Source organism: Miscanthus floridulus, chromosome 19 (genome assembly GCF_019320115.1).
Source record: "Miscanthus floridulus cultivar M001 chromosome 19, ASM1932011v1, whole genome shotgun sequence".
In the NCBI taxonomy this organism is placed as follows: Eukaryota; Viridiplantae; Streptophyta; class Magnoliopsida; order Poales; family Poaceae; genus Miscanthus; species Miscanthus floridulus.
In genome coordinates, this window is record NC_089598.1 from 91,128,354 (window position 1) to 91,140,846 (window position 12,493).

Genomic DNA, 12,493 nt, shown 5'->3' on the forward strand with positions numbered 1-12,493 from the left:
AGAAGGCTCGTTGCTATCTTGTCGTGGGTTCCGGCTCTTTTCGGACCGACTGATTGGAGGCGGGGATGGTGGAGGTCTAAGCACCACACTAAGTTCAGGACTCAGATGTGGGGGCTTGGAGTCCAAGTTTGGACAGCGACCTAGACCCCTTGACCGGAGAGTGGTGGGTTGGTCCTGCTTATGCCTGAGGTACAAGCGGGGCTTGTGTTTCGAGGTACCCAGCTGGGCTACATTGTTTCACGAATCGCCGTGTAATACGGTATGACTTGTCTACGATCTAGCACCGTAGTAAGAACTGAAAGATGAAAGGTGGTAAAATGGATCTGATTGCTCAACTCTTGCTTGAAAATAGAACAAGTGCTTACATAGAATGGTTAGCTAATGAACTAATCATGACGGCTAATAAAACACATACATAAGGATTCATTATTAGTAATGCTTTTTGCAAAAAAGAAACCCAGCAAACCATAAAGCTTATCATATCCTTTGGAGTCGAGAAATTATTCTCACTAGTCAGGTAAGTCTTGCAAGTACATTGTGTACTCAGGTTTATTTACCCCTGTTGCAGGTGCAGCTTGAGGACTGACTATTGTGTGGAGGATTCTTCTGGTGGGCACAGACGGATCCTTGTATCTTATCGCTATATGATTATTTCAATTCCGCTGTTTAAATTCCGCACTCTGAACTTGGTATTATAATAATGTATTTTGAAGAACTATTATTGTATGAAATGAACCAAGTGATGTAAACTCGTTCTCATTATTGGATCCCAGGTGAAAAACGTGGATTGTTCGAGTTCTCCCTCGGGGTGTGCTCGATAGAACCATCCGATGTAGCTTACTTTTGGGGTGCTTAGTGTCTGGTGGGAGACGAGCGCCTCCGGAAGCATGCTAGTTCGGGCGGTTCTGCCACATTATCATACCAATCAAACTATGCTTTTTCAAATGCGCATCAACGGGAAGAGTGCAAATGCAATACATGCACTTCAAACACCTTAAAATTCATAATTAAAGAGCAATACCACAAGTTATAAAATAGCATATTTCAAAACAAAGAAATAACTTCAACTATTTCAAGATATCTAGCTAGTGTGAGGAAATGAGATTTAGTGAAGACATTTCTAACAACATACTTAAAACATATGGACCATAGCGCCACGTCTACTTGCCTTGATCGATGATCAAGCTAAATAGAGTTAGGCACGCTCTGAAGGCAACCCACCCGATCACAAGCACAGTTTAGTATGAACACCATCATAGAGTAACACCCTAACACACCCAAACTCGACAATTAAGCCATTTCCAATGCAGTACTGTTCATGACATCAACATTGTCTCTCTTTTTTAGACTTCCAACCACTCATCCAAAAAAATCTTAAAGTTTACCAAATGATACAAAACAATATTATCTTAATATTGGTATAATATAATTTTGAATAAGATCTCTCCAATATGGCGTAAACAACCACTAAACTTAGCTAGATTTTTCTAACAAACATAACAGGGTTGCATACTTTTAAAATCCATAATTGGAGATATACTGATTCATTCCGAAAAATTATGAGAAATAACATAACTTTTGTTAAGTTAGAAAGCTGAAATTATTCCATGAAGATTGCCAGAAACGGATTCGTATTTGAAACTTTCTCTCTCGTCCCAAAAAACAGTCATCTTGTAATGATTGTATCTATTAAATTGCAACATCTCTATTGGTGATCTTGGTATCAAATGGAAGGTATTGATGTCATCTACAACTTTGTCCGCAATAACATAATTTATTACAGGCATTAAGATGACTGGAGACTATAAAATGATAAAATTTAGAACATGGATGAGATTAATTTAGGAATTACTCTAACTAAATCCCTTCTAATCAAATGATTTAATCCAAAAAATGACAAAAAATGTACATTAAGATTTCGTATCTCATCTTGGGCAACCACAAAAGGTACAACAACAAACCCCTAGCAATTCTCTTCTTTCTTCCTTTCTCTTCTTCTCTTCTCCGGCTCATGGCAATCTTAGCTACTACAGACCTATCATGATTTCAATCAACACTAAACGTCGCATAGCTAGATGATGCTTAACCAGTTTCTGAAGAGTAACGAGCATGGCGAGCGAAATAGAAAGTCATAATTCCTCTTTCTCTTTTTCTCCCTTTGTGCTTCTTCTTTCTCTTATGTGTGGAACATAGAGGTTGCGGTTGAAGGGGCACACCTAGATCATGGGACAGTGCTTCTCTTTCTCTTATGCGTGGAACATAGAGGTTGCGGTTGAAGGGCTGCAACTAGATCATGGGACGGAAACAAAGACTCGACAAGGACTCTCCCATGGACTGACGTACTTACCCACGGACTGACGTACTTACTTGGGGTGTACTTGTTTCAAAAGCCAGGCAGAGGTGCCTGCCAGGCAGTTTTCCCAGGCCATTGGATTTGGTCGCCTGGTGGTTACGATTGTTGCTTGGCAGTTGACTTATTATTAAACCAAATACGCCTTAGCGTCCTTTCTTTTCTTTCCTTGTTCAAACTAGTGACTAAAATATCTCTGCAATCGAAATTCCAATTGGTGAGTTTGAGTACTTAAATGGGCTGCATTTGACGAGTTTTACGCATCCATAGCCTCCGATCATTCAACTGATAAAGATTTATTTCTTATACATTCGTGGAAAAACAATTTTAATAGCAGAAAATCACCTAGCCCTCTTATAGGTCCCTTTTAAATAGTTGGGATCCCAACAAAGAAAGTTATGTTAGGCAAAGGCAGTTTTTGTGTATGTGTGATGGATAGTGGTAACTATTTGAAATGTTCTTCTCAGTCTGTTTCATTTTTGGCTTCATTTTTATAGTGCACCTTGGAGTTTTCACCTCCTCTTCACATCCGAATTTTGGACCCCTGCAGGATCCATATCCAATATCTCCTAGCCTATCCAGCAACCAAATTTGTGAGCATGCGTGAAATAAAGAATCAGTTTTTTAATACGTTTAACACCCAAATTGAAGTGTTGCAAAAATTAGGGTATTTTAGTGGAGTCAACTCATAAACTTTTAGTTACATCATCTCTACTAAGAAATTACTCTAAAAGAATCAATACAACTATAGTGTACATAACTTAACTATAAAAACAGTATGAATTAACTATAACAAAGGTGTGAAATGAATTTGGGTGCTCAAGGCTTTAGAAACACCTGACTTTTGTTTTCCATTTTTTTGTATATGCTACATATATACTCAGGAAGAAGAAAGAAAAACAAAATATTTTGGGGGCTAGGAAGAAAAAAAGTTACCGAGCATCTTATAGCAATTATGTTATTTTTCAATATCGCAATCAGAAGAAATACTGGTCAGTTTCAGAAACAGAAACTAAGCATTAAGCAACCTTTCATTCATGATTTGTCCAAGAGTGTTTAAGTTTTATAGTTTCTGTTGATAAGTGAAATAACTGAAGTGGCTTTTCGCCTTTTGTCATCTTACTTGCTACTGTCCCTGTGATCGTCCTGTGCGTTATAAGGAAATTTTCCTTTTTATTTCTTTCAAAGACTAGATGTTAACTTGTCTTGACTGTAACACAGCCATATAGCACCTTTAGGATATTTGCGCCATGTCTTGATGATACTGATCTATCCATCCCTGTATGATCTCAACTTCTTGTCTCCTTTGTTCTATAACCCAGTCTGGATCATCCTTGGTTGCAGATCTGAGGTCCAAATGATGAGCCCCTGGCCATCGTGAAAAGCAACTGCACATAAGTGAACAGCGAAAATGCCATTATGATCTTAAATTTTCTTCCAGAAGTTACCATGCTCACCTTTCTCTGTGACAAGGGCAACGATGCTGGATGAGATGTTCTTGAGCACCCTGATTGCAATAGAATAGTGAAACATTGCGGTGTACTCCAGCACATATGTTATCTGACAGACTGAAACCATGCTGATGAATAATCAGATAATGAGACGGACAGATGGACCTACCCGCCTCGACTCCATGGGTCTCGCATTCCGTTGGAGAAGATGATGTTGCTCCCAAACCTCTTCAGCACCTTATCGATTTTCTGCAGGAACGAAGTTGTGCAACGCAGCACCAGATGAACAATTTAAATATATATACCAGCAATGCCTTCCACCGAGGGCTTATATATATGTACACTGAAACTCTGAAAACGACGCTTACATATCCACCATATTCAGTGGTGATCCAATGCGGCCTGGGCCGAACCCCAGAGAACTGGAAACAGGTATTGGACCTTTCCTCGTAACTGAAGGTGGATGGTGGGAACATGCTCTCATTTGAGTCCGACATCGGCATGATCATCTCTGTGCAAGCCTACATACACATACACAGAAGTATGTCACAATCTCTGGTTCTCAGTGTTGTCACTAACATTCTACAGTACTAGTTATCTTTCAGTTTTATATATTGCATGTACCTGCCACCCCCAGCCACTGAGACCAAGAGAACTGGAGCTGTCGTCGTCATACTCTATCTGGTTGCAACTCTGGTCTCCTGTGAAGTTATAATACAAGCTCGCCGCTGCAAACACCTTTTCCAGGATGTCCGCATTTGCGGGGAACCCATCGATGATCTTGCACATCTGGATAGGTTTTCGTGAGAAATAACATGTTCAGTACAACAGAAGTGCAGTTTTTGTTCATGCAGATGGAGGGTTCAGTTTGGCAAATTTGTTGAAACGAGAGAAGTGTTGGCGGAGCATGGGTAAAATGGAGAACCTCCTTGACGGGGTAGGCAGGCAAATTCATCAGGAAATTGGCCGGTGTTGGGTAGTCCACCATGGCAGTGTAGATGAACGCTGTCTGTAGCCAGCCTGCAATTGAATCAGCGTACTTCACGGTCCTAAAATTGAGTGGAAAAACAATGTCATATAGTATAGCAGGCTGAAAGATACACGGGCCCATCAACCCGTGGTTCCATACGGGCTAGTAACTACACTGTCAACAGGCACGAATTGGATGTAGGATTAAATATAAAGTTGGTTTTCATTTATCCCAATTTACCACTAAGGTTTCCCTATGAATTTAATGTATTTAGATTATTTGCTGCTAATTATATGATTTGACCAGTACTGATTCCCTTTTGCTTTCACAGAATGTTATGATCTTTCTAACTATTCTTTGACCCCCCCCCCCCCCCCCCCCCCCCCCCTCCCCCCAGATTAATCATGACTATTTTGAGTTTGAGATGAACTTACTTGCAGGCTCTGAACAGTTTACTGAGCTCCAGGAGCCCTCTGTCATTGGATCCCCTCTCATCAAGCACATCCCAGGTTGCCTTGATCACACTGAAGCAGTTCAAGCTCTCAGACTGCAAAATTAATTGGAAATCACAATCAGTTGTCAGTTCATGCTCTCAGACAGCAAAATTAATTCTGAGGCCAAAATCAGTTGATATCTATAGAAGATGGCATTATTTAGCTTGAGACGAAGACTAACCTTACCATTATCAATCAGACAAAGATGAGCCATTTGGTTTGTTTTTTTTTACATTATTCACGAATGAAATGCCAGATATGACAGGATATCATTCTTATAGAACCCAAAAAGGAAAAAACACTGTTTTGTACCACATTAGATTTGTCTAGAGTATAGTAATGATGTTATCATATATCAATCATTAGTACTCCATTCTAAAACGAAAGTTGCTTTGGTTTTATCCTAATATTAATATCAACGGCACCAAATCAATGCACGATGAAGACATACATTTTGAAACAAAAACAGTACCTTGTAGTCTTGTGAGACGGCATCACTGAAGCTGCTCCATGGTGTTATGTAGTCGAACTGCAGGATTGGTGCAGAGGATGCCAGGGCCCCAATTGCGACGTGGGGATACTTGAGCCTGAACCAAGAAGCCAGCACTGCAAACAAGCATTGGATCAGCCGATCAGGCGCAACATAGAAAAATGGGTGAGTTTAATTAGCTCACAATATGGACATACTTAGTTCACTGCACGGCCATCCACATATAACTAAACTAATGGATCATTGATCTTTTCAGAATAAGTTGGTAGGCTCATTCATCATGTGCATGCCTGGTAATTATAAGAGGTAGATGTTTAGGAATGACTTACTGCCTCCATAGGAGCCGCCGAAGACGACTACGGGTGCGGTCTCAGCTGAGAGGTTCCGCTTAAGACTGGTGATGAGGATGGCGAAGTCGGCGAGCGCCTGCGTTGACGTCAAGTAACCCTCTGTCTTCGCTGAGTTGTAGGAGTCATCCCCAAACGGCAATGACTCCCCGTAGTACCGATGCTGATCATGGAGAAATGTTCGTCAAGCTTGATTATTTTCTAGGGTTAAAAGTACTTGTGCAATCTTCAATGTACGTCTTTATCATTTGGTTCCTTTATTCCTTAAATCTACATGTTTATGAGGTTTTACAAGTATTTTCAAATACAAATACACACATATTACTTGTGTGTTTTCTAATTCCATAATTAAAAGTTAGTGTTCGTAATTTTAAGATTTAACCAAATCTTGTCCTAAACAATGTGTTTTTCATTACCAAATGGAGTAGCATTATATAGTACCCTTCACTACTACAGATAACTTTTCTAGAGGTTGTACATGGATTATAATGACGCGTCTCTTTATATCAACGATTTCTAGAGACCTGTTTTTTTCACGCAAAATATGTACGTGTGCAGCCGTGTCACGCCCCGTTGCCGCCAGCCAGGCCGTCGACGTGAGGAGATCGAGAGGGATCGCGAGATGGTAGAACGGCAGAGGAATCTCCCCTGAGCCGAGTTCTATTATCAGATAAGCAATCGTTCTCCAAACCGAATACAACTCACGCTTAATACCCAGTCTTGGCCAGTGGCCCACACTTCATACAAACACGTTTACATAATAATAGAAATAGGCCTTCTCCAGTGTAACACGCCTTCCTCCAACGCATGGCTCTTCTTCAAGTGGTTGGCGCACCAGGTGTAACATCCCCCCCCCCCCTTCCTGCTTGACCCCAAGCAGGTGCCTGAGGTTACCTCTGACGGAGCACATTGTAGTCCTCCCAGGTTGCCGACGTCGCCGGTAGTCCTGTCCACTGAATAAGGACCTGTGGAATAGCAGAGAGCAGAGTTCAGCTGCCGCTTCGATGTCCGTGGTGACTGGGAGCTCAGAAAAGACTGGAGTATAGTCTGGCACAAATGGTTTCAGTTGTGAAACATGAAAGACGTTGTGAATGTTACTGTCATCAGGCAGATTCAGGCGATAAGCCACCTTGCCAATTCGCTCTAGCACTGTATATGGTCCGAAAATATTGAAGGCAAGCTTTGGGTAGGGTCGGTTGGCCACAGAACTCTGAGTATAGGGCTGCAACTTCAGTAACACTTGATCGCCCACTTGAAATTCAGTATCTGACCGATGTCTGTCAGCCATGAGCTTCATGCGATTCTGAGCATTGGCCAGATGTTCTTTCAGAGACTGTAAATGCAATTCTCGGTTCTCCACGAGTTTAGCTATGGTGGGTGGAGTAGTAGGTTGTAACACTGGTGCAGCACCCACTTTGGGTTCATAGCCATATAAAACTTTGAAGGGGGAACAGCCGATGGATGTGTGAAATGTGGAGTTGTACCATAGTTCTGCTAGGGAGATCCATGAGGACCATGTCTTGGTGAATCTTGGACTGCAAAGCGTAGAAACATCTCCAAGCATTGGTTTACTCGTTCGGTCTGTCCATCGGTTTGAGGATGGTAAGCAGTGCTTAGCTTCATATTCACTCTGTATAGCTTGAAGAGGTCCTTCCAGAACTGACTGACAAATATTGTATCTCTGTCAGTGACAATAGAATTTGGCAGTCCATGTAACTTGACCACATTGTCCATGAAAAGATGAGCTATAGATGAAGCTGTGTAGGGATGTTTGACTGCCACAAAATGTGCAAATTTAGTGAGCCGATCAACAACCACCATGATGACAGTATACCCCTCGGACTTAGGTAATCCCTCGATGAAGTCCATGGACAGGTCCATCCAAACACCTTCTGGAATAGGCAGAGGCTGTAAAAGACCAGCTGGGGCTTGGTTGAGGTGTTTGGCTTGCTGAAAAGTAGCACACTGCTTAATGAAATCTTCAACAGCTTGCTTCATGCCTTTCCAGTAGAAATGATTTTTAAGCCTTTGATAAGTTGCTTTAGTGCCTGAGTGACCTCCAATGGCACTGGAATGGAATGCTGCAATGAGCTTGGTCTGTAAAGCTGAATTCTGCCCAATCCACAACTGGTTTTTGTATCTGATCAGACCATCATGCAAGCTATACCCTGAAGCATTAGGACTGGTAATAGCCAATTGTTGCAACAACTGCTGAGCTCTTGGATCAGTCACATAGGAATGAAGGACTTCCTGTAGCCAATCAGGTTTGACCATGGAAACTGCTTGTAAGCTGTTGAGATGGCTGAGTCTTGAAAGAGCATCAGCTGCCACATTCTCTTTCCCTTTCTTGTAAACAATTTTGGGAACGGCCTGGCTGACCAAGTGGTCAGTGCAGGCTCAGTACGTCCCCCTTGGGGTTGTCAGAGTTCGAGTCCTAAGGGACTCACCCTTTATTCGTGGCTTCGGCTACAGTGACCAAGGGGGAAAAAACTCCCTCGTCTGCCCCACATCCAAAGCACAGGTCTATGGCCAGCTCATCTCATGGAGCTGCGGTGCCGTTGTGTATGGGTGGGGCAGGGGTTTAGGGGTTTTCTCGATCTGCGTGAGAAGATCTTCTTCTTAAGCCGAAATACCCAGAGGCTGTCTAGCCACCGCGGATCGAGTTTTTTGTAAACAATTTTGAACTGGAGGCCCATCAGTCTAGTCATGGCCTTCCTCTGCATGTTAGAGTGGAGGTTCTGTTAGAATTATAAATTCTTGTCTCTGTAAGTAATGTTTCCACCTTTCTACAGCCATGATGAGAGCCAAGAACTCTTTTTCATAGATGGAAAGGTGCTGGTGTTTGTCCCCCAAGGCTTTACTCAAATAGACCACAGGCTGACCCTTCTACATTAGCACAGCACCTATACCATGTGCGCAAGCATCTGTTTCCACTGTAAATTGCTCTTGGAAATTTGGAAGAGCCAACACTGGTGTTTGAGCCATGGCCAGCTTAAGTGCATCAAAAGCTTCCTAGGCTTGGGGATTCCATTGGAATTGCTTATGCCTCAACAGGTTTGTGAGAGGTTTTGCAATGGTTGACAAACTTGCTATAATAACCTGTCAAGCCTAAAAAGGCTCTCAGCTCTGTAACTGTTATAGGTCTTGGCCAGTGTACCATTGCTGCTGTTTTCTCAGGATCAGTGGCTACTCCCTCTAAAGATATGATATGGCCAAGGTATTCCAACTGGTGCTGAGCAAAAGAGCATAGCTTCAAGTATAGCTGATTTTCTAGCAGTGTCTGTAGCACTAACTCTAGATGTCTCTAATGTTCCTCCAGAGTCGTGCTATAGATAAGAATATCATCCAGGAAGACTAGAACAAATTTTCTAAGGAATTTTTGCAGAACTTGATTCATGATACACTGGAATGTGGCTAAAGCATTTGTGAGGCCAAAAGGCATTACTTTGAATTGGTAATGGCCATGGTGAGTTTTGAATGTTGTCTTGTATTCATCATCTGGCAGCATCCTCACTTGATGGTACCCTGACCTCATATCCAACTTGGTGACATACTTTGCTCCCGACCCCCGTTCGGCTTACCTTAAAAGCCGGCTTGTCTGACTTCTTTTTTCAGGCGGGACAATGTTTTTCTCTCACAATAATTTAGCTTTGGCTTGTTTTTTCAAGTGATTTCATTCAATTTCTGTAGTCAACACCCCGTTGTAGGAAAGGGAGTCTCTAATACCACTTGTCACGTCCCGTTGCCGCCGGCCAGGCCGTCGACATGAGGAGATCGAGAGGGATTGCGAGATGGTAGAATGGCAGAGGAATCTCCCCTGAGCCGAGTTCAATTATCAGATAAGCAATCGTTCTCCAAACCGGATACAACTCATGCTTAATACCCAGTCTTGGCCAGTGGCCCACACGTCATACAAACACGTTTACATAATAATAGAAATAGGCCTTCTCCAGTGTAACACGCCTTCCTCTAACGCATGGCTCGTCTTTAAGTGGTTGGCGCACCAGGTGTGACAGGCCGCAAAAGATCCAACTCATGATCTTAGACCTCGCACGTTGCCTCTTAACACTTTGCCTCAAAGTTTTTTTTTACCAACTAACTAATACATTATTCACTTTAGTAAATATTATAATGCATATTTGAGACCATAGATGAAATCAAATTAAAAAAAAACTTTAAACTAGAAAAATGAAGATGTCTCTTAGTACTACAGTTTTGATTTAGGTAGTTTCTCCGTCTATAGTCATTTGAAAAATTCAAAAAAAAAATATGAATACCAAAATCATTAATCTAAAATAGAATTTTTGGGTATTAAATGACTTCAAACGAAAAGTCGTCAACTACAAAGTTTCATATCTTTGAGTACTACAACTTTAGTTTAGGTTATTTCTCATCTGAGGTACTTTAAAAAATTAAAACTAATTTTCAAAGTCTTAAAATTAAAGAGAATTTTCTAACACTAACGATTTTAAATGAAAAAGTAGTCAACTACAAAGTTGCTAATCCCTTTGAGTACTATAACTTTAGCTTAGATAGTTTCTCCATCTGAAGCCATTTGAAAAAAAAAATTAAAATTTGGCCTTAAATAATCTCAAATGGAAAAACTCATTAACTGCAAATTTGTAGATCCCTTCGAGTACTAGAACTTTTATATAAAATCTGACTTCATTCGACTTGATTCAGAAAAATTATATATTTTACTATGATTCACCTATTTTTAAAGGTAGACCAAATTACCAACTGTCTCTAAAAATCCCTTTCTAGATACGGCAAAGATTCTCAGCCACATATAGAAATTCCCCTATTTCTAGAGATGGCTAGAAAGTCTAGCCGCCTTTAAAAAATAGAGAGCATTTCCAGAGACTGTTGGGATTCGGCTCACCTTTAGAAAATTCTCCATCACTAGAAAAGCAAGCTAGCGCACGGTTCAGACGAGATGAGAAACTAGTGCTTGGGTGATGCTGGATTAGTGTGGTTTTTCTGTGACTTTTTCCCCCTTCTTCCAGCTCCTTGTATTTGACAAAGCAATGTTAACGTCAGCAAAAGAATATGTCAGGTCAGTGTTACCGACAGCGAAAAATTTGTCTTGGCTAGATGTGGAGCCGAAGATTTTTTACTGTGTCATTAGTATCTTGTTATCAGCATTCAAACACTGGACCGGCAATTCAAAAGGCTTAAGAAAAAATGTTCATGCTAGCTAATTCATCTAAGATTACGACACTAGTAGTGGTTGCTAAGTAAGCAACCATGGTTACAACAAGCTGGTACGGTACCTCGATGAAGACGAGGAGGGCGCCGAACTTGGGCGCGATGTCGAACATAAAGCCGGTGTTGGTGGCGAACCACTCGATGTCTCCCTCGTTGCCGGTGTACACGAACAGCGGCCCGGCGCCGCTGCCGCCGCTGGGCCTCCGCCAGAAGGTGTCGTTGACGAGGTACTTCTGACGGAAGACCATCGACGCGTTAGGCGTGAAGGTGAAGTGGTCCAGCTCCTGTGGAAAGTAGTGTGTCGTGAACGGCTGCGCCGTGCTGTTGGTGCCATCGTCGGCGGCGGCCATGGTGACGAGCTTGGCGTCCGAGCTGCTCGCTCGCCGCTGCTGCTGCCGAAGAGGCTGCAGATGCAGGGGAACGATTGGCGGGAAAGGATTGGGGCTGCGGTGCGCTGAGGTTGATGCTGGTGAGAAGGCTGCGAGGAGCAGAAGTGGCCAAAAGATGAGCACAGCAGGTGCCACCATTGTTGCCTCTCTCTCTCTCTCTCTCCCGCTCTCTTTAGCACCACTCTTCCTGTGATGTAATAACAACCAAGGCGCACGAAGAATAAGGAGGCTGCGACGAGGCTGCCGTGCGCTTTGGTAATTTCTGCCGATTCGCCTTGTTGGGGTTGTGTGTCTGGCTTTGGCCTGGTGACACGAGCAAAGTTCTGAAATTGCATTGGTCAGCGTCTTTGCCCATGGTCTTGCCCGAATTGGCACAGAATGTTTGTTAGCTGCCGGTTTGGACAGAGCCAAGTTCTTGATTGCGACGCATAGCTTGAAGCGGGCATTCGGTTTAAACCGATAATTCGGTTCGGCTTATTCGGTTTCACAAAAGTTCGGTTTTTAAGAATGAGAAGCCGATCGGTTAATTAGAGAATGCAACACCGTCCATTTCGGTTTCGGTTTCTTACTTCGGTTTTTCGGTTTAAACCGAGAAAGCCGAGCCTACCTCCAGCCCTCGCAGTCGCTTGCATCCGCAACGCGCGGAGCTTCACCTGGAGTAGCAGATGCGCCGCCGGCTCCACCTTCCACTCGTACAGACCACCGCCGCCTGCTCGCATCCGTGACGGGCCACCGCCGTCGCCTGCTCGCATCCGCGCGACGCGCCACCGCCGTCGCCTCCCGTCGCGTCGTGG

At 42.8% G+C, this 12,493-nt stretch overlaps 1 protein-coding gene across 1 annotated transcript; it reads right to left on the bottom strand.

Moving 5' to 3' along the window:
- Positions 1-1,669: 1,669 nt before the first annotated feature.
- Positions 1,670-11,900, bottom strand: LOC136527760 (uncharacterized). Its single transcript, XM_066520602.1, has 10 exons — positions 11,376-11,900; positions 6,085-6,265; positions 5,738-5,871; positions 5,206-5,318; positions 4,727-4,850; positions 4,426-4,590; positions 4,170-4,322; positions 3,971-4,050; positions 3,808-3,857; positions 1,670-3,718 (listed from the first exon to the last, which is right to left on the bottom strand). Exons 1-10 carry the CDS (start codon positions 11,835-11,837, stop codon positions 3,585-3,587), a joined length of 1,596 nt encoding a protein of 531 aa, XP_066376699.1. The 5' UTR covers positions 11,838-11,900; the 3' UTR covers positions 1,670-3,584.
- Between the last annotated feature and the right edge of the window lie 593 nt (positions 11,901-12,493).